Source organism: Culex pipiens, chromosome 1 (genome assembly GCF_016801865.2).
Source record: "Culex pipiens pallens isolate TS chromosome 1, TS_CPP_V2, whole genome shotgun sequence".
In the NCBI taxonomy this organism is placed as follows: domain Eukaryota; kingdom Metazoa; phylum Arthropoda; class Insecta; order Diptera; family Culicidae; genus Culex; species Culex pipiens.
The window spans coordinates 21,045,178-21,067,286 of record NC_068937.1 but is presented as its reverse complement, the minus strand read 5'-3'; the positions used below and the strand labels follow the sequence as shown (position 1 = coordinate 21,067,286).

At 35.3% G+C, this 22,109-nt stretch overlaps 2 protein-coding genes across 5 annotated transcripts in view; both read right to left on the bottom strand.

Moving 5' to 3' along the window:
- The window catches only part of LOC120420252 (Ca(2+)/calmodulin-responsive adenylate cyclase), a 74,094-nt gene extending 69,579 nt beyond the window's left edge, over positions 1-4,515 (bottom strand). The window contains exons 1-2 of one of the 3 annotated variants that reach the window (XM_052706800.1): positions 4,420-4,438; positions 4,220-4,336 (exon numbers count right to left, since the gene is read on the bottom strand). The gene's annotated coding sequence lies outside the window, so the exon portion shown is untranslated. Of the gene's footprint in view, positions 1-4,219 lie in introns of all 3 variants that reach the window. The other 2 variants (XM_052706802.1, XM_052706803.1) reach the window with 2 other exon arrangements.
- A 1,038-nt stretch (positions 4,516-5,553) lies between these two features.
- LOC120429658 (uncharacterized) lies at positions 5,554-21,444 on the bottom strand. 2 transcript variants are annotated; one of them, XM_039594687.2, is made up of 7 exons: positions 20,850-21,444; positions 12,809-12,871; positions 12,609-12,737; positions 12,256-12,545; positions 12,064-12,129; positions 11,299-11,976; positions 5,554-6,872 (listed from the first exon to the last, which is right to left on the bottom strand). In XM_039594687.2, exons 1-7 carry the CDS (start codon positions 20,898-20,900, stop codon positions 6,356-6,358), a joined length of 1,794 nt encoding a protein of 597 aa, XP_039450621.1. In that variant the 5' UTR covers positions 20,901-21,444; the 3' UTR covers positions 5,554-6,355. The 2 variants fall into 2 exon arrangements, with proteins under 2 accessions (XP_039450621.1, XP_039450622.1); XM_039594688.2 differs by lacking the exon at positions 12,064-12,129 and having other exon boundaries at positions 20,850-21,442.
- Positions 21,445-22,109: the final 665 nt, after the last annotated feature.

The following is a 22,109-nucleotide window of genomic DNA, read 5'->3' as shown; positions in this document are numbered from 1 at the left end:
TGTCTAGAGCAGTTCTCTAGGATTTCGGTCATTCGATTTTTTTGTATTTTTTAATCCGACTGAAACTTTTTTGGTGCCTTCGGTATGCCCAAAGAAGCCATTTTGCATCATTAGTTTGTCCATATAATTTTCCATACAAATTCGGCAGCTGTCCATACAAAAATGATGTATGAAAATTCAAAAATCTGTATCTTTTGAAGGAATTTTTTGATCGATTTGGTGTCTTCGGCAAAGTTGTAGGTATGGATACGGACTACACTGGAAAAAATAATACACGGTAAAAAAAAATTTGGTGATTTTTTTATTTAACTTTTTATCACTAAAACTTGATTTACAAAAAAACACTATTTTTAATTTTTTTTATTTTTTGATATGTTTTAGAAGACATAAAATGCCAACTTTTCAGAAATTTCCAGGTTGTGCAAAAAATCATTGACCGAGTTATGAATTTTTTAATCAATACTGATTTTTTCAAAAAATCGAAATTTTGGTCGTAAAAATTTTTTAACTTCATTTTTCGATGTAAAATTAAATTTGCAATCAAAAAGTACTTTAGTGAAATTTTGATAAAGTGCACCGTTTTCAAGTTATAGCCATATTTAAGTGACTTTTTTGAAAATAGTCGCAGTTTTTCATTTTTTAAAATTAGTGCACATGTTTGCCCAGTTTTGAAAAAAATATTTTTGAAAAGCTGAGAAAATTCTCTATATTTTGCTTATTCGGACTTTGTTGATACGACCTTTAGTTGCTGAGATATTGCAATGCAAAGGTTTAAAAACAGGAAAATTGATGATTTCTAAGTCTCACCCAAACAACCCACCATTTTCTATCGTCAATATCTTAGCAACTAATGGTCCGATTTTCAATGTTAATATATGAAACATTTGTGAAATTTTCCGATCTTTTCAAAAAAAATATTTTCAAAATTTTCAAATCAAGACTAACATTTCAAAAAGGCCAAACATTCAATATTACGCCCTTTTAAAATGTTAGTCTTGATTTGAAAATTTTGAAAATATTTTTTTCGAAAAGATCGGAAAATTTCACAATTGTTTCATATATTAACATTGAAAATCGGACCATTAGTTGCTGAGATATTGACGATAGAAAATGGTGGGTTGTTTGGGTGAAACTTAGAAAACATCAATTTTCCTGTTTTTAAACCTTTGCATTGCAATATCTCAGCAACTAAAGGTCGTATCAACAAAGTCCGAGTAAGCAAAATATAGAGAATTTTCTCAGCTTTTCAAAAATATTTTTTTCAAAACTGGGCAAACATGTGCACTAATTTTAAAAAATAAAAAACTGCGACTATTTTCAAAAAAGTCACTTAAATATGGCTATAACTTGAAAACGGTGCACTTTATCAAAATTTCACTAAAGTACTTTTTGATTGCAAATTTGATTTTACATCGAAAAATGAAGTTGAAAAATTTTACGACCAAAATTTCGATTTTTTGAAAAAATCAGTATTGATTAAAAAATTCATAACTCGGTCAATGATTTTTTGCACAACCTGGAAATTTCTGAAAAGTTGGCATTTTATGTCCTCTAAAACATATCAAAAAATAAAAAAAATTAAAAATAGTGTTTTTTTGTAAATCAAGTTTTAGTGATAAAAAGTTAAATAAAAAAATCACCAAATTTTTTTTACCGTGTATTATTTTTTTCCAGTGTAGTCCGTATCCATACCTACAACTTTGCCGAAGACACCAAATCGATCAAAAAATTCCTTCAAAAGATACAGATTTTTGAATTTTCATACATCATTTTTGTATGGACAGCTGCCAAATTTGTATGGAAAATTATATGGACAAACTAATGATGCAAAATGGCTTCTTTGGGCATACCGAAGGCACCAAAAAAGTTTCAGTCGGATTAAAAAATACAAAAATTAAAATTGAAGAAAAAAGACCGATTTCGTAGAGAATTGCTCTACTGTCGTCGGTGAATGTTATTTACAAATAGGAATTTCTGACAGTTTAAAGATCAACTAAAAAAGCAAATTAACAGTTAATCTCACTTTGAAAAATTAATAAAATTCATATAATTCATAAAACTCATAAAATTAAAAAAAAATTTTGATCATGAAATTTATAAAATTTCTAAAATTAATAAACATCCATAAAATTACTTAAACTCATTACAAATTATACATTTTCTAATATTCTAAAATTTAGAAAATTCATAAAATACATAAAATTCATAAAATTCATAAAAATCCTTTAAATTCAAAAATTTAATAAAGTTCTTAAAATCTAAACTTCTAAAATTCTAAAATTCTAAAATTCTAAAATTCTAAAATTCTAAAATTCTAAAATTCTAAAATTCTAAAATTCTAAAATTCTAAAATTTTAAAATTCTAAAATTCTAAAATTCTAAAATTCTAAAATTCTAAAATTCTAAAATTCTAAAATTTTAAAATTCTAAAATTCTAAAATTCTTAAAATTCTAAAATTCTAAAATTCTAAGATTCAAAAATTCTAAAATTCTAAAATTCTAAAATTCTAAAATTCTAAAATTCTAAAATTCCTAAATTCTAAAATTCTAAAATTCTAAAATTCTAAAATTCTAAAATTCTAAAATTGTTGAATTCTAAAATTCTAAAATTCTAAAGTTTCTAAATTCTAAATTTCTAAAATTCTAAAATTCTAAAATTCTAAAATTCTAAAATTCTAAAATTCTAAAATTCTAAAATTCTAAAATTCTAAAATTCTAAAATTCTAAAATTCTAAAATTCTGAAATTCTAAAATTCTGAAATTCTGAAATTCTTATATTCATAAGTTTTTTAGAACTACAAGAATTTCTAGAATTCTTAATAATATTTATAAAATATTTATAAATAAAATTCTTAGAATCCATTAAATTCCTAAAATTCTAAAATTCTTAGAATACATTAAATTTCTAAAATTCTGAAATTTTTTTTTTTTATAAATTCCTCAAATTTTGAGATTGAATTCTGTTTTAAGAATCGGTTTAAGTCTGGAAATTTTCTACGTCCAATGCATCGACCTTCTTGTCGATTCCAGCACATTTCTTACAGTCTCCCAATAAAGTATTCCTTCGGCACCACCCCCGTAATCTCCTGCACAAATCCGACGCCTGACCAATTCCGGCCCTCGCCAGACCCAAAAATAGCTAACCATTACGAATCACCTTTGCCGCAAATCCGCCGATCATAGTAACCTGGGCGCTCGACGATGACATACAACCTTCTTCTTCTTCTTGCTCTTCTTCCTAGTCACGCTGACCGAAACGCCATTCCGCCTACTGCGGGTGAACACCGCGAAGTTCTGAGATAACTTTTCAAAAGGACGTAATTTTTTATTGCTCACTCTAGTAAATGTTTTCATTGGGCGAGAGCGGGATGAGCAGCCTGTTTTCATTCAAGGTTACGTCCTATTCAAGTGTTACTTGAAAAGTTCTTCACGGAAGACGAGCTGGATGATGTTTTCTTTTCGTGCAAAGAACAACATCGGCAAGAAGTTTTTAAGTTGAAACTTGAGAGAGAGAGAATTTAAACTGAGATGGGCGTCTGCGAAGAGTGAGAGCGAGCGCCGCTCGCATTTTGACGTTTGGGTGTGTGTGTTTGCGTGCGTTTTGATTCAAAAACCAAACCTGCGTCCAAGAGGGAGTAGGCTCTTCAGCAAGAAGAGTCTTCCCGATCGAAGAAGGCTACGCGTGGTGGAGGGCCTAAGTCAATAATGACGTTTGGGGGCGCTGTTTACGCCCTTGGGCGTCAAAGGGCTAAACACAAAATTTGATTATTTATGAGATTTATGGATTTTATGCTTTGTTCCGTCTTTTTTTTCGAGTTTCACCCATTCTCTCAACTCTGCTTTTGCTTGTAAACAATCCACACTCTTTTCAGGTTTTGCTTTCGTTCCACTCTTTGACGTCTTCTTCCTTCTTCTTCTCCTCTTGCGTCTTTATCGCGCGTGTGTGTATGCGCGAGATTCGCGACCAAGACGGAAAAAGAACATGGAAGCCGTCGTCCTGCTGCCGAAGAATCAATGAGATTCCTCGCGTTAATTGAGCGTTTGTCGCGATTTCCATCGCACTAGCTGTCAGTTTGACGTTTAGAGGTACTTTGAAAAACTTTCAATCACTTTTTGATTGATAACCGAGGGGTGGGTCAACTGTGAATGCTTGCTCCCCTGCCTGCTTGGATCATCCCCGAATTAGAAAAAAAAAACCATAAACATCAATGACCATTACCGCAAGTGACAGCTCGTCGCGGCCCACTAGATCTCACAAACTATTTCCACCGATTGTGTTATCACTTTTCTTCTTCGTTTATTTTGTTCCCACAAATCCTGCGGATTCCTTAAATCACTTCAGCAAAGGAAAAAAAAGGGTTACGTTACAGAGACACCAACACACACAGGCACACGCACCGATTACACAGGACTACACACTTTAATGCTCTCCCAGTGACAGTAGTTTGACAGTTGGCGACGACCGCGCGCGCGCTTCGTGTTCTCGGGTCGAGTTCTCTCCGTAGACTGACCGCATCGGGTTGGGAAAATTACGACGGGAAAGAATCTGAAACTTTTTGAGCAAGAGAAAGAGATGGACTGTGAGAGCGAAATTATTTGAGAGAGTGAGAGCGGAACGCAAATAAACAAATCAATCGTGGGGTTGAACAAGTGCGCAGTGGGGTGTGGTGCAGGTTGAGGTGGCGTTCCCCTTGAGTTTTGTTTACCAGCTGGGCGAGCTGTCAAAACGTTACAAGTGTCTCGCCCCTGCAGCAGAAATGGTGGCGTTGACGTTTGTGCGATGTTTGACAGCAGCACGGAAAGTGAGTGATTTGATCATTTTTCAAATTGTTTTTTTTTTCAGACGAAAAAGTATTGTTATTACGAAATTGAGCAAAACAATATGAATGGACCAAATAAAATTAAAAACTAATAAAATACTCAATAACAATAATACAAAAGGACAAAAAAGGCAAAAAAGACAAAAACAAAGACAAAAAAGACAAGAACAGTTTTTAGTTTTTAGTTTTTAGTTTTTAGTTTTTAGTTTTTAGTTTTTAGTTTTTAGTTTTTAGTTTTTAGTTTTTAGTTATTAGTTTTTAGTTTTTAGTTTTTAGTTTTTAGTTTTTAGTTTTTAGTTTTTAGTTTTTAGTTTTTAGTTTTTAGTTTTTAGATTTTAGGTCTAGTTTTTAGTTTTTGATTATTTGTTATTAGTTATTAGTTTTTTCTTGTTTCTTGTTGTGAAGGATTTCTCAATTAGCAATCAAAACGCATTTTCCTTGATGAACTCATCATCCACATGGTTAAGGATAGTTTTGATTTATTCTTCAATTTCTACTACACACGTTTTCCGCGTAATTGTTCCACTCAATTTGTATTTTCTTTTTCATTTCGATAGAATTTATTTCTTTTGTCACAAACAAATAGACGCCGTTTTTTTTGGAAATTCATCAACCAGAAATTTAACGGTAAATTTGAATGTGACAGTTGCTCGACATTTTTCTGAAAAGTGACGTCTGTTTGTCTGTTCTTTTGTTGTGGTTCATAGAGTATTTGTTAGGAGACACCGAAAACAACAAATTAAACCACGTTTCTATTTCTTCCACCGTTTTTTTTTGTTTTGCTTTCTTGCTCCACGACGTGGAATGCTTTGACAGCTAAAATTGCTTTACTTTTCCGGTTATTACTTAATAGATTGTTTGATGTGTGTGTGTGTTTGTGTCTTTGTTTAGCATATAATAGTACAGTTTGTTTAGCGTTAAGTTATTTTTTTCATTGAAATCTAGTCCGATCATTAGCACGATCAATTGCGTTTTTTAGTTAAAGCCTCTTTCCTCCACAAGAGTATTTTTGTTTTAAGCCGCTAACAACAAGAGTTTTCGCGGAGAGAACTCGCCCCTTTTCAAAAATGTCCCAGAAAGTTTAAGAAGACGCCATCGAAAAATTCTCTATCATATCGGGGAGATTTGTCGCAAATTTTGGTTGTTTGCGTGATATGCGTTCAATTTCCCACCACCGAGTGGCGCTGCAATCACCGAGAAGCGAAAACAAAATGGCCGCCGTTCGCGTCAGTTCTCTCCGCACGCTGTCAACAACTTTTTTTCTTTTGTTGTTGTTTACCTTCTTAACCTAACTGTTTAAAATACTGCTACCTTCGCTACGGTGATTAATTGCTTAATAAGTGTATAATTTTCTGCAGACTCCAGCGCCTCCGGAGTTTTTTTTTCTCACTCGGAAATGCACCATTTTCATAATTAGTATCTGTGTGTGTGTGTTTTGTTTTTGTTTATGGCCCCCGCCCCCCTTCCACTAATCACAGAAAAAATCTCCCCGTTCCCCCCTCTCTTTTTCGCGCACGCTCGCCCAATCCCGCCGCCTACTTCGACATGTTGACCACGTTCTGAAAGAGGTCGGCCTGGCCTAGAAGTAGGTTCTCCACCTGCTCATCCGAGAGGCCATCCCGTGCAGAATCCGACGAGCGCTGGAAGAGAAAAAAATCACTCCCGAGTGCCGGAATCCCACCGCCACCGGAATCACTCCCCGGTCCGCCGTCCCCGTCGCGGGCCACCTCCGACTCGCTGTTCCGGCGCTCCAGCGTCCGCCCGATCCGCTGGATGCCCTGGGTGAACACGTCCTTGACGCGGTCCCCCGTGTCGATGATGATGTCCAGGCTTTGGCGCCGGCCGGAGCTGCTGCCGCTGGCGTCGTTGGCGTTGGCGCTGGTGGTGGCCTCTTTCAGGCTGGTGGGGGCACATCCGGTTACGGAGATGGAGGCGGACCGGCCGATCGAGCGACCCGTCAGCCACCCGGTGATGCCCTCGGTCCGCTTCGACAGCAGGTTCTGGTTGGCGCTGTCGTCGTACAGTTCCATCTTGATGATGCGGGTTTTGACCCTGGAAGAGGCCGTAAGTTAGTTGGTAGCCGGAGGTTGGTTAGTTGGTAGCGGATCGGGTAGACTAGATTGAATAGTCGCTTCTTTGATTCTTAGTTGCGTTAATTGGTAACGAATCGAGAAAACCGGGAACACCTCTTAGATGGTAACGATTCAAAAAGACCAAAATGACGACTCGGATTTAATGGTAACGGTCCAGAAAGACCAGAAGAAACTATTGGATTAGTGGTTAACGAATCAACATGACTGGAAAGGTTACTTTAAACAGTTGGTAACCACTTAGATCACTTGGTAACGATTCAAAAAGACTAGAAGTACCTTATAAATTAGTTGGTAACGCGAATCGATAATACCAATTGGATCAGTTGGTTACAAATTGAAAAGCTCGGGAAGACCACTTGGATTGGTAACGATTCTAAAAGAATAAAAGGGTCAATGGGATCAGTTGGTAACGCATTGAAATTCCGAATGGCCTACTTGGTTTAGCTGGTAACGAATCAAAAGCACTCAAAATAGATGGTAACGAATCAAGACCAACAGAATCATTGGTAACTAATTGAAAAGCTTCGAAAGCCAACAACAAACAAAAAGCAGAAAATAAAATTTCAAATTTTTTGGGGCCATTTTGACATTGGTTCACCCATACAAGTCTCCATACAATTTTGGTAGCTGTATTCAAAAATTTAGATCTTTTGAAGGAATATCTGATTGACTTTGTTGTCTACGGCAAAATTTAAGGTTAGTTAGGATGGTTAGTTGGTAACGTTTGAGAAAACCGGGAAGACTACTTAGTATAGTTGGTGACGATTCTAAAAACCCCTTCAGGTCAAATCTATCAGTTGGTAACGAACTGAAATGCTCTTAAAACTCACTTAAAATAGTTGGAAACGAATTGAAAAGACAAAAAAAATATTCGGTATCGAATCGAACAGACCGAAAGTGTCTTTTTTTTATCTTTTTTTGTAATTTTTGTAATTTTTGTAATTTTTGTAATTTTTGTAATTTTTGTAATTTTTGTAATTTTTGTAATTTTTATAATTTTTGTAATTTTTGTAATTTTTGTAATTTTTGTAATTTTTGTAATTTTTGTAATTTTTGTAATTTTTGTAATTTTTGTAATTTTTGTAATTTTTGTAATTTTTGTAATTTTTGTAATTTTTGTAATTTTTGTAATTTTTGTAATTTTTGTAATTTTTGTAATTTTTGTAATTTTTGTAATTTTTGTAATTTTTGTAATTTTTGTAATTTTTGTAATTTTTGTAATTTTTGTAATTTTTGTAATTTTTGTATTTTTTGTTTTTTTTTTGTTTTTTTGTTTAAGTATTTGTCTTTTTTGTCGATTTTGTGAAAATTTGTCATGAAACCAAGAAAGTTATACATGTCAACAAGTCAAATCAGTCACGCTTGAACTTAGTTTTTCGTGTTTCTTGAATAATTTTTAAACATTGTTTCTGGTTTTTTGTTTTTTTTTCTCAATGGTTTTTTTTTGCAATTTTAGTTTAAAATAAAATCAGACCAAACTAAACTCAGCTGAATAATTTTCATTAAGTCGTGAATAAAATTCATGAATCAATGATTATTCATTAAATAAATTAATTAAATAAAATTCATGAATCAGTGAATCAAATTTATGAACCAGTGAACAAAATTCATGAATCAGTGAATTGAATTCATGAATCAATGAATAATACTTATGAATCAATGAAAAGAATTCATGATTCAGAGAACAAAATTCATGAATCAGTGAATTGAATTCATGAATCAGTGAATAAAGTTCATGAAATATGATTCATTACTGGGCATGACACACTTGTGATTAAACTTGTAAAAGTGAATAACTTTCATGATTTTCATAAAATATATGTTCATGTTGTCATCAAAAAAAATCATAATTTAAAGAATAAAATGTTCTCGTTCAATAAAATTGACTGGGTATAAAAGCATTTATAAACTGTTTCATGAATTTTATTCTTTAATTTATGAATTTTATTCACTTCTTCATGAATTTTCTTCACTGATTCATGAGTTTTATTCACTGATTTATGAATTTTATTCACTGATTCACTGTTTAATGAATTTTATTCTCGGATGAAATTCATGAACTAGTTAATAAAACTCATGAATCAGTGAATAAAACTCATGAACAGTTAATAAATGCTTTAATTCCCTGTGCATTTTATTGAACGTGAACATTTTCTTCTTTAAATTGCAACATTCTTCATGACAACTTGAACATACATTTCTTGTTGTTTCTTGAATAATTTTTTAACATTGTTTCTAGTTTTTTTTTCATAGATTTTTTTGGATGTTTAGTTTAAACAAAATTAGACCAAACTAAACTCAACTGGTTAATTTTCATTAAGTCGTGAATAAAATTCATGAATTATTGATTAAAATTCATGGATCAGTGAATAAAATTCTTGAACAAGTGAATAAAATTCATGAACCAGTGAACAATATTCATGAATCAGTGAAAAACATTCATGAATCAGTGAATTGAATTCATGAATCAGTGAATAAAACTCATGAATCAATGAATAAAAACTATGATTCAGTGAACAAAATTCATGAATTAGTGAATAAAATTCATGAATCAGTGAATAAAATTAGTGAAATATGATTTATTACTGGTCATGACACACTTGTGATTAAACTTGTAAACGTGAATAACTTTTATGATTTTCATAAAATATATGTTCATGTTGTTATCAAAAAAAATCATAATTTAAAGAATAAAATGATCTCGTTGAATAAAATTTACTGGGAATAAAAGCATCTAGAGTTTTTTTTGAATAGGTCCTATAAACATATGAAACACAATAGCTTATAGGACCTTTAAAAAATACTCTGGATATATAAACTGTTTCATGAGTTTTATTCTCTGATTTATGAATCACCAATTCATGAATTTTGTTCACTGATTCATGAGTTTTATTCACTGATTCATGAATTTTATTCTCTGATGAAATTCATGAATTAGTGAATAAAACTCTTGAATCAGTGAATAAAATTCATGAACCATTGAACAAAATTCATGAACCATTGAACAAAATTCATGAATTCGTGAATAAAATTCATGAATCAGTGAATAAAATTCATGAACAGTTTATAACTTCTTTTATTCGCGGTGCATTTTATTGAACGTGAAAATTTTATTCTTTAGATTCATGAAAATCATGAAAGTTATTTACGTTTACAAGTGTAATCAGTCATGCCCAGTCATAAATTATATTTCATATTTAATTATTTTTGTGGAGAATTCATGAACACTGTTCACAGTTCAATAATAATAATGTCTCATGGTTGGCTCACGATTCCCTGGATATTTTCTTCCGTGGATTTATTTATATTTGAAAGTTTATTTCATTAATGCGATGCTTGATTAGATAAATAAAATTATGGTATCATGAATTCGTACAAATTCTTCGTGAATCTATAAATTTATCATAATTTTAATGATTATGATCATTATTTATGATAGCGTGAGTTTTTATTCACGCTGACTTTTTTTTGTCACGGTCATGAATTTGTATTCATTGAATCATGAACTTAGTTAGCAACACATGAATAGTGTGCAAAAAATCATGAACACTATTCACGGTTATGGATTAACTCAGTCTTGCCATATCATGAATTTTATTTACGGCTCTTGGAAAAATTTTGCCCAAAGCTCATGATTCAAAAATTCGTGGCGTTTATTCGCGATTTCATGATTCGACATTCATAAATCTGGAAATCTTATTTTTATTTATTTTTTTCCGTGCAGATTATTACAGATTTTTAGTTGGTAACAAACCTGTTAGGCCAAAAAGTACAAATTTATTGGTAACGAATCAGGAAGTTGAATTTGTTGGTAGCAAACCCATACAGCTCACTTGAATCAGTTGATATCGAGTCAAAAAGACGGCAGGGACCACTTCAAGAAGATCAGAAAGATGGCTAAATTATTTGGTAACGAATTGGGAAGAACGCACTACCCCAAGTTGCTGTTGGTAGCCAGTCAAGAATATCATGAAATTGCTTTGGATTATTTGATGACGAATCAAAAAGGAGCGAAAGTCTACTTGATTTAGTTGGTAACGATTCGCGGACATCCGTAAGAGCTATTTTATAAGTTGGTAACGAACTAAAAATCGCTAGAAGATCACGTGGATTTGTTGGTAGCAAGATGGCAAGAGGCTTAGTCGGTAAAGATTAAAGACGAAAATGACCGCTGAAATTTTTAGTAAGGAATCGTGTTGGTAACCAATTGATAAGAGCGCAAAACCACTAGGATTTGTTGGTAGCAAGTTGGTAACGAATTAAAAACATTAAAAAGAGCAAGAAGACCTCTTGGATTGATTGGTAATCAACAACACAACTCAAATTCATTTGTAGAAAATTAGTTGGTAACGGAACAAAATCAATTTGGTAGCATCGATACTCACTTCGGCCCCGAATGGCTATCGTCCGTATCGGTGTCCGTCGTGTCCGAAATCCCCGCCGGCATGCTCCGCCCGTCGTCCTCCTCCAGCGCCAGCGAGTTGTGCTGCGAGTACCCGGAACTGCTGCTGTTCGAGTTCGACAGCCGGATCTCCGTCCACTGCTCGATGTCCTCCGACGACATGTTCGTAATGTCGTCGATGGTCCGGTTCGGCGAAAACAGATAGTTGTTGTCCGAGTCGCTTTCGCCGCCCGGACTCGTTTTCCGCGCAAAGTCCTTCAGCAGGTGCGGACAGTCCAGCTTGTCCAGGTACTTCTGCTTGATCGGGCTCGACTTGAGGCCCAGCTTGGCCGGAAACTCCAGGTACTCGTCGTTGCACTCGATCCGCGCCGCCGACGGGGACTTGCTGAACGGGAGGTGCATTCCGGCGAGGGTGGCCGGTCCCAGCTGGCCGGCCGGATTGTTCCGGTTCGTGGAGGACGACGACGAGGAAGCGTCCTCGTCGATACTGCTGGCGCGAGCTTTCCGCTGTTGGTGGATCTCCTCGGAAATCTTCTCCAGATTGGTCAACGCCTCGTTGTAGCTCATCTTGGCTTCCGCTACCTTGGACTCCAGGTCCAACACTTTTTGTTTTTGCTCAAGCAGAACGGCGTTGTAGTTGGCGCGTAGCTCGTAGTACGGTCTACAAAGAGAAAATCGGTTGGCAACACTGCTGTCAAAGCCCACGTGACTCAATACAAAAGAACAAAACTACCAAAACAATACTTACGCAAACAATAACTGATTCTGATAAGCTAGAAAACTCATGATTAGCAGGTTTCTGCGAATTTCCAAACTACAAACGAACAAAAATAAACAACAATAATAAAGATAAAAAACAAATGCCAACTCTGCGCCTGACAGCTACCACACCTCTCTCACCCCACCCACCTTGCGCCGCTGTCAAACGTCCCAAACTCACCTGGAGGCGCGAATCGCGCCGCGCAGCTGCGAGTGCAGCTTCGCCACCCGGTTGTTGGCCACCTCCAGCTTCAGCTCGCTGATCCGCAGCACGTTCCGCATCTCGGTGCACTCGTTCTGGCTCTCGTTGACGCGGGTCGTCGCGTGCGTCAGCATCTCCTGGCAGGCCGTGTCCAGCGTGGACTTTTCGCCGAGGCCCTGCTCCGCCAGGTACACCATCTCCTTGGCCGCCGCGTGCACCGACTTGGCCTTGTCGTAGTTGAGCGCCGACTGCTGGGTCTCTTTGGTGAGCTGTCAAAAAAACAAATGTTTGTTGACGTTTCGTCGCCGGCTTCTGTGGTGACAGTTGCTCACCTGCGAAGCGTACAGCCTTGCTTCGTAGTACGGTTTGGCAGAATCGATCGAGTTGCCCAGCTTCTTTGCGACCGCCTTGATCTTCTCGATGCTCTCCTTGAGCAGCTCGCGAAAGTCGGTCTTGGCTTCCTGCGATCGCGAAAAAACAACAACAAATAATTTAGCTAATTTCAGCAACATTTGTGGCAGGGTCTACTAACCTCCAAATCAAGTTCATACTTGTTGATGTTGTCTGTGGCCTCGTTGAGCTTTTCGAGTTCGATCTTGAAAATAAAAAAAGAGAAAAGAAGAGTCAGCTGATGACAACACTGGTTCTATATTTAAAAGGGAGCAGAAGCCGTGCGTGAGTGTGAGCGGCAGTGAAATTCTGTATGCAAATGTGGGAACGGGGACGCGTCAATTTATGGTTCATTGGAACGTAGAAGAATGAAGTGTGCGCGGTTTTATGACACCGCAACGCGCGGTGAAGGCCGCAGAAATTTTAATAAAAAAGGGGAAATCAATTAGCTCAAGTGGTTTGTTGTGTGCATTATTTGCTGAGCTGGTACAATCGAGAGACCTGAAATAGGGTCCAAAAGCCCTATATAAATTTTTATGTACAACGGTAAAAAACACGATTAAAAACCATTTCTGATCACTTTTTTTCATTTTTATGCAAGAATAATGATTGACAAGACAACATTTTTTCGATGGATCAACTATGGTCCCCTTGTGGAACGAGCTGTCAAGTAGGACCTTTTCTGTCAAGAAGAGCCGCGGAGTTAATTTTTCAAAATTGATTTAAAAATCCACACAAAGGGTCATTGTACCGTCAACTGGGGCGAATCGGTCTGACTAGGGACAGCACGTTTTAGAGCACTTAAAAGCTTCAAATTTGGGAATGAATGAACACATTTTGTTGCTGTGAATCTGGTCGAACTGAAACCACTTCAAAAAAGCAAACTATCAGGCTGCAACATTGCTAAAACTGCTGTCCTAATTCGCCCCAGATGATGGTACTCAGAAAAATATGCTTTATCGTGGTGAACAATAATATCCCAAATTTAGGCTTAATTTTAGGACCCAATTGGTGATATTTAAAAAGAAATGTAAAGTAGTTTCCATACAGACCAGCTTAACTTTGTTTTTATTTGTTGTTGACTGAGTAAATTTTGTCAAAATCCGACTGAGTCCCAAAATCTTGCTCAAATCTCTTTGTTTGTTTGAATTTTTTGTTTATTTCAACTGAAAACATGGAAAACCTATTAAAAATGGTTAGGTTTTTTGCTCTGCAATGTTAATTTTACAATTTTTAATCAAATAAAACATTTGTTTTAAAATGTCTTTAATATTTGTCTGCTTTCAATGAATTTTTTTCTTGACTTCTTGATTTATTTTGCGAATTCCGAGAAAACTCAATGTATTCCTTTGTACTTTTTTTTATTTACTCTTAACTTTGATCAAAGAAGCCATTTTGCTCATTGTTTCGTCCTTACCAGGTTCCATACAAATTCGCTGGTTTGATATTTTTTTGGGATTACAGATTTTTTTTCCAGCGTTCGCCAGATGTAAATTTATTAGAGGTTAAATTAACGTTTTTTTCTGACATAAAAGATGTACCCCTTTTTAGATTTAATTTTACCATGATTGTTTTTTACTTTGTGGTATCTAAATATTTTAGAATCTGTATCTTGTGACGGGGAATTCTGATGTATTTGGCGTCTTCGGCAAAGTTGTAAGTATGGATGAGAGAAAATTGGAAAAAAATATTCCAAACAAAAAAAATCACATTCTAACAAAAAAAAACTATTTGAGCAATAATATTTTTTAAATAATAATATTTTGATAATATTTTAAGAGGGCAAGGGCAAAAAATATTTGCAGTGTTTTCAAAATTGTGAAAAAATATATATAATTTAGAAATACACTTTAAAAAGGGTCTGGTACGTTTCGCCGAATGGACATTTCGCCGAATTTAAAAAAGAACGATTCATGTTTGAAAGAATGAAAATACTCACAGAAGTATTCTCAAACCCTTTTTTAGTACATTTTTTATTCTTTTTCTTTTTTTCTTTTTTTTATATTCGGCGAAATGTCCCACACCCCTTTAAAAACTGTCCAAATTTTTTTAAATTGGTTTTAAATGTATGCTTAGATTTGAATACATACAAGAAGTACCTTAAAGAAAGTTTGATTAAGTTCATCGTTTTTGAGGTAATCCAACCTAAAATTAAATTTTTAAGAATTTTGTTTGTTTTTTAAGTTTGTAGCTTTGAAGATTGGACCTCTAACTACAAAAAAAAAGCAAAAAAAAATATTGTTTTGCTTACTCAAATAGCACCAAATTCTAAAAGCCGATATCTTCGATCCAGTCTAACCATAAGTGAAATTTTCTGATAAAAAATATCAAAGACTAACTAACAAATAACAAAATTATGACCAAAAGAGTAATTTTGCATCATTGGTTCTTTCATACAAGACTCCATACAATAGGGTCCTAAAGCCCTATGTAAATTTTAATGTTCAATGGTAAAAAATACGAATAAAACCCATTTCTGATCACTTTTTATTAAATTTTATTGCAAAAAAATAAATTGGCAAGACAACATTCTATTGATGGATCAACTATGGTCCCCTTGGAACGAGCTGTCAAGTAGGATCTTTTCTGTCAAAAAGGGGTACGAAGTTATTTTTTAAATTGATTTAAATATCCATTTAAAATTCTTTGCAGTCCTAAAAAGGCTAATTGTACTCAGAAAAATAAGCTTTATCGTTGTGAACAATAATATCACAAATTTAAGTTTAATTTTAGGACCCAATTTGGGTACTAAAGCCCTAAGTCAATTTTTATGTACAACGGTAAAAAAACACGATTAAAAACCATTTCTGATCACTTTTTTTCATTTTGATACAAATTTTTTTTTTTTGACAAGACAACATTTTTGCGATGGATCAACTATGGTCCCCTTGGAACGAGCTGTCAAGTAGGAGCTTTTCTGTCAAGAAGGACCGCGAGGTTAACTTTTCAAAATTGATTTAAAAATCCATTTTAAACTCTTTGTGGTCGTACAAAGTGTCATTGTACTCAGAAAAATAAGCTTTATCGCTGTAAACAATAATATCAGCAATCTAAGCTTCATTTTAGAACCCAATTATGGTAGCTGTTCTTACAAATATGGTTAGTATATATTAGTTTGACAAATAAAAAAATTTAAATTTCTGCCAAATCAGTTAAGGTTTAGAGGTCGCTGTTAAATGTTGAAGTTTGTATTATTATTTGGAAAAATACAAAATAATCGATTTTTTTCCCAGCAGATGGTGTTAATTTTGTCGAAATTTCGTGATTTTAATGTGTAATTTAACGCTCTGCAATTTTGTCGAAGAGTGCAAAGCGATCGGATTTAGTTCTGAAAAGCTACTAGCGATTTTCACGATCCCAATCAAAACGCACAGTAATTTGATTAGCATTTGATTCCGAGTCGATAAGTATACGTGAAGGTCTAGAATGTCGAGTTAAGAAGTTCATTTTCAAGTGATTTTATAGGCTTTCCTCAGTATGGGGAGAAAGGCAAAAATAGTAGTTTATGCAACAAGTTGCAAAAAGAGGATTTTTTCAGCACGAGTCGTACATTTATCCAACGAGGTTCACCGAGTTGGATAAATACGAAGAGTGCTGAAAAAATCAAGTTTCGCAACGAGTTCCATACAACATTTTTTGCAATTCCAAAAAACACACACTGAGTGAATTTTTATGTCAAATTTTCATATATTTTGTCGTTTAAATCAAAAAAATGTTGAAAAGTGTTACTTTTCGAAACATGTGCTGAAAAGTCCAACTTTTCAGCACCCATTTGAGTGCTGAAAAGTAGAACTTTTCAGCATTTATTTTGAAAAGTGTTGCTATTCGATTCTATTATTTTTGGTACAGAAAAGTAGGCTATTTCGTCGTTCAAGAATTACAGGAAAAGTAAGTAGTTTCACGACGGAATGGCAAAAAATAAATTTTAATTTTCAAACCATTGCCTTGTACATAATTACAGTAATGCAAATTTTTATTTCAATCAGCATTTTTTGCCCTCGTATTTTTTGGGGAAAAAACTTGAAATAAAATTAGCAATGGCCTTATCATATAAGTCAGACTATTTATCATGGATTGGATACTATTTAAAGATCGGATCTAGTTTTAAAGAGTGAAAAAAGCTCACAAAAACATTTGAAGCAAACCAAATTTATTTCAATAAAATGACTGAACATTAAGCTTGTTGCTATACGTATATTATTATGTTATTATTTCCAGTTTTTTTTAAATTTCATAGTAGTTTTACTTAAAAGCCCAACTTATACCGTTTCTTAAGCTTAAATTGGTTCAACTGTTTCGAAGATATTATTTTTGAAAACGTGGAAACACCATCAACACAGCAAAAATTCGGAGCTTTTGGTACGGTATTTTTGTGACTTTCACCCGATTTATCAATATTTCGGATTCAAGTAAAAAGACGCGTCCTTTCATGCCCAAGCAAAACACACGACTGATTTATTTCTCGTTTACTCACGCACACATTCTCAACTTCTCTCTCGGCTGGCCTGCCTTCGCCTTACGCAACACTCTCTTCTCTGCCACACTCATTCACCTATAGGTATGTCCACGTATTCTTTCCTCCCCCTTTAGATGCAGTAAGATATGATCCACTCATACCTAAGACTTTAAAATTTAAATAATGTTTTTATCGGACTGGAAGAATAATAAGTTTGTTTGGAATGATAAATAACTTTAAAACCTCGTTTAAAGCAGACTATTTTTTATGAAACTATTCAACTGTTAACTATCAGATTTCAAATAATAAAAAACACACACACAAAACCCAACAAAAATAACATCGCATTGAAGAAAACTTAATTCTTAAATATATGTTCGAAGATTCATTACTTTAAAAGTTGAACAAATATTGTCTAAATTTATTTAAAGAACTGCCCTTGTTTAAAAGAATGGATGAATTTATGTTAGAAAGAATATAACATTTTGAAAAACAATATTTGAATATATATTATTTTACAATAAAATTTACAAAAACCGGTCGATTTTTTTATGCCCCCTTTCTTTTAACAGTTTATTCAAACATAATTTGATTTAAACGTATTATAGAAAATAATTAATGATTTTAAACCTCGTTCCGAACTAATTCTTTTTTATTGCATAGCAAATTCGTTAATTCTAATGTTCGCATAAGCGTGATGTGAATTATCGAACGTTTTTGAATTGAAACCATCTCAAACGAAAAATGTGTTGTTCTTAGCAAAAAAGGACTTTCTAAATATTTAATCAAGCAAAAATTCAATCGAATTGGTAACATGGTTAATTTTTCAAACATTGAACTGTTTCATTCTTCAATATTTTCTGTTTTTTTTTATAACTTGCTCGAATGAAATCCAAACCAATAAACTCCTGAATTCTCCATATACCACCGCGATAACAAGCCTAATTAGATCACCTCCCGGCGATAAACGCCAGTATCACATTACGCAAACACCTCCAAACTTCAACACCACTCTACCCCCACTCATTCGTATCGAGAACCTCCCAAAGCTGCAAAAAAAAAGTAATTTTCCAGCTCTACCCACATTTCCAACCGATTTTCCAATCATCATGCCGAATTCCCACCCCTCCCCCGAATGTATGCAATGTCCACAAAAACCGTGTCGTCGCCACCGCTGTCAGCGAGTTCAATAGAGTTATCTACGTGTGCATGTATTGCGTGTACGTACACGAAAAAAAGTGAGGTTAAATTTTGTACCGGCCAGCAAAACAAATGGTGCGCTAGTGTGTGTGAGATCGGGCTTAGATAGCTCTATTTACTGGTTTTTCCACCCCCGCAAAGCCCCTCGGGACGGTGGCGAAAATAACATTGCAATTTTGTTTTTTTTTTCAACCTCTCTCTCTCTCTCTGAGCTAAAAAGCAATCAAAATTGCTCCATCTCTTCGCCATGTCTAGCTGTGTGTGTGTGCGTTAGCCTGTCCCATTTTGAGGTCATGTCGAGTAATTTCAGGTGCTCACTTCTTAAATGATAGATTATGATGTTAGGAACAATGTTTTCTTAGACAAGAAAAAATAATAAAATACTTTCTCGCACCCCCTAGTCGATTTACTGAAAAAAGTCACTTTTTTGAACAAATTTTCTAAAATCGCTTGGAATCAATACAAAAACTGTTTCGATCAGGTGTGTATTATCTCCAAACGATAGGTTTTTGTCCATAGATTAAGATGCACTATCAATATTGGACCAAAATTTAAGTTTTTGTACTCTCCCAGGCGGATTTGTGTCGAAAAAATCGCATTTTTTCGAAACTTTTTTCAGAAATGTTAATTTAATTCAGGGTAGCCTATTTTTCCCAGTGAAACCAATACATGCAGCTTATAGGAAATTTCATGGCAAACATTTTTCCCTCTGAGAAAATTCAATTTCGACACTCCAGAGCCGAGATATTTGAGTTTTAGTGAGGAAAAAAGTGCCAATTTTCAAAATTTCTTAGAATTCAGAAGCAAGGCCTACTAATTACACGATGTAGCAAGCATATGTCTCAAAGGTCAGGGTATGCTTTTTTATAGTAATTTTGGCCGCTGAATCCGAATCTGAAATCAAATTTCGTGTAAACAGTGATGTTTTGGAGCTACACCCTTTTGGAATGTTATTTGCGTGTTTAAGAGGCAGTTTTTGTAAATATTGCTCGGTTTGTTCTAGAGGTCGTATCGAGGTGTTCCGATTTGGATGAAACTTTCAGCGTTTGTTTGTCTATACATGAGATGAACTCATGCCAAATATGAGCCCTCTACGACAAAGGGGAGGGGGGTAAAACGGGCATTGAAGTTTGAATTTTCCGAGGATTTCGAATATGACAAAAGTGAGACTAAAAAGTGCCGCTATGGATGCCTACAGGACAATAACTAACGTTGTAAAATGTTTGTTATAGAAAAATCGAAAAACTATGAGAAAAACTGCGATTGGCCAAAAAGTTATTACCGTAGGCTTATAGTCCATGAAATTCCCTAACTTTTGAACTAAAAGAGTTTGGGTGTTGCTGGCTGTTGCAAAAAGATATTGAGGTTTAAAAAAAACATTTTTAACAGTAATTTGCAAAAGCTATGAGAAAATGTTAAACCAATCCTCGATGTCAATGGCTCATTTTGAAGAGACCTTTCGAATGCATCTAAGAGAGTTGGAATTGATGAAGTTTTACTAAAATGCGAGCAATTTTAAGATGTTTTATATTTTTTGGACCTCAAACTTCAATGCCCGTTTTACCCCACTTCCCTTTGTCGTAGAGGGCTCATATTTGGCATGAGTTCATCTCATGTATAGACAAACAAACGCTGAAAGTTTCATCCAAATCGGAACACCTCGATACGACCTCTAGAACAAACCGAGCAATATTTACAAAAACTGCCTCTTAAACACGCAAATAACATTCCAAAAGGGTGTAGCTCCAAAACATCACTGTTTACACGAAATTTGATTTCAGATTCGGATTCAGCGGCCAAAATTACTATAAAAAAGCATACCCTGACCTTTGAGACATATGCTTGCTACATCGTGTAATTAGTAGGCCTTGCTTCTGAATTCTAAGAAATTTTGAAAATTGGCACTTTTTTCCTCACTAAAACTCAAATATCTCGGCTCTGGAGTGTCGAAATTGAATTTTCTCAGAGGGAAAAATGTTTGCCATGAAATTTCCTATAAGCTGCATGTATTGGTTTCACTGGGAAAAATAGGCTACCCTGAATTAAATTAACATTTCTGAAAAAAGTTTCGAAAAAATGCGATTTTTTCGACTCAAATCCGCCTGGGAGAGTCCAAAAACTTAAATTTTGGTCCAATATTGATAGTGCATCTTAATCTATGGACAAAAACCTATCGTTTGCAGGTAATACACACCTGATCGAAACAGTTTTTGTATTGATTCCAAGCGATTTTAGAAAATTTGTTCAAAAAAGTGACTTTTTTCAGTAAATCGACTAGGGGGTGCGAGAAAGTATTTTATTATTTTTTCTTGTCTAAGAAAACATTGTTCCTAACATCATAATCTATCATTTAAGAAGTGAGCACCTGAAATTACTCGACATGACCTCAAAATGGGACAGGCTAGTGTGCGTACATCGCGCAATCCAAGCAGGCCCTAAAATTGTTGACAGCGCTCAAACCCCACACCACGCACCCCCTTTGGAAAATCTCAGTGCCAAAATGTCAACTCCCAAAGTGTCAACTTACCTGCACCCGTGGATCCACCGGAGCGTTGCTGTCGTGCTCCAGTGACGACATTGTTACTGTTTTTTCTTGTTAATCGGGTGCCCAGTGTCGACTTGTCGATCAATTTTCAACCCTCCTCCACCCCCTTTCCAGGTTCTTCTCCTTTTCGGACGACCAATTTGCAGCGATTCTCCTCCTCCTTTTGACAGCTCTAGGTGCACTCCATGGCCTACTCTAGCACCCAAACTCGACGCTGACAGCGATAATCACCCGGAACCGAGCCCACTTCCGGCGGGATCAAACTTTTTCCGACGTTCACCGTAGTAACCCTTGGTCCGATTTTTGCACACACTTTTTTTCTTCTTCTTCCACTCTTCCCTCAGAACCCGGAGAGAACTGTCAGCTGCTGGTTCCCGCGACGGAACGACCGCGACTCTGGTCTCTGGTTCCGCTGTCGACCGATTGACCGACCACCTGCCCGAAAGAGAGGGAGAGTGGCCAGGGCGCGCATGCGCTCCGTGGACCACGCAAGGGTTGTTGATGGTGGCAACGGCAAACGAATGGCTCCCCGACTGTAGTCGGCGGCGAACGGCAGTCAGCCGTTGAATTACATCACCAACTGTGTGTGCGCTAATGTTTGGCGAGAGAGAGCGTGTTTGTTTACTTATTTCTTAGCTTGACATCTAAATAAATGGCCTAATTGGTGGAAATAACTTATTAAATTTCCTCAAAAGAAAAGTACTGAAATCAGAGTAGACCATGAAAGTGACATTTCCCCTTCCGTTCGGTAGCCCTTGATAACCCAAAAACTGTCAAAGGACTCTTTGATTCCGACAAATGGCGGCCTCTACTGTACACTCTCAAAAGCAGCGCGCGTGTTATCAATGTTTATCACCGCCAGTTATTGCTTCAAGTGCCATAAACGAAACAAGAGAGAGAGAGAGGGAGAGAATTTTGCTCGAGATTGCTTTGATGAATCCCTCTGAGAATAAGATTTTTGAGAGTTCGCTTGAGCTTTAGGGTGGGTCGACAGCTGTACTTCAATCAAAGTTTAACAATTTTGACTATTTTGTCAATTTTGATAATTTAGTCGATTTTGACAATTTTGACAATTTCGATATTTTTTTCAATTTTTTCAATTTTCGACAATTTTCTACATTTTTGAAAATTTTCGACAATTTGTAATTTGTAATTTGTTGTTTTATTGGTTACGATAGCCTGTTAGTATAAACTGTGCATCAGGTCAAGGATTGTATCATATCGATTGATTACTGTAGGATC

Bases quoted from the DNA above. Each gene is read 5' to 3' on its own strand.
- LOC120429658 (XM_039594687.2), bottom strand. From the start codon at position 20,900: ATGTCGTCACTGGAGCACGACAGCAACGCTCCGGTGGATCCACGGGTG. The intron at 12,130-12,255 runs GTGAGTTTGGGA...GTTCGTTTGTAG, and splicing joins GGCGCGATTCGCGCCTCCAG to TTTGGAAATTCGCAGAAACC. The intron at 11,977-12,063 runs GTAAGTATTGTT...TTCTCTTTGTAG, and splicing joins CAGAATCAGTTATTGTTTGC to ACCGTACTACGAGCTACGCG.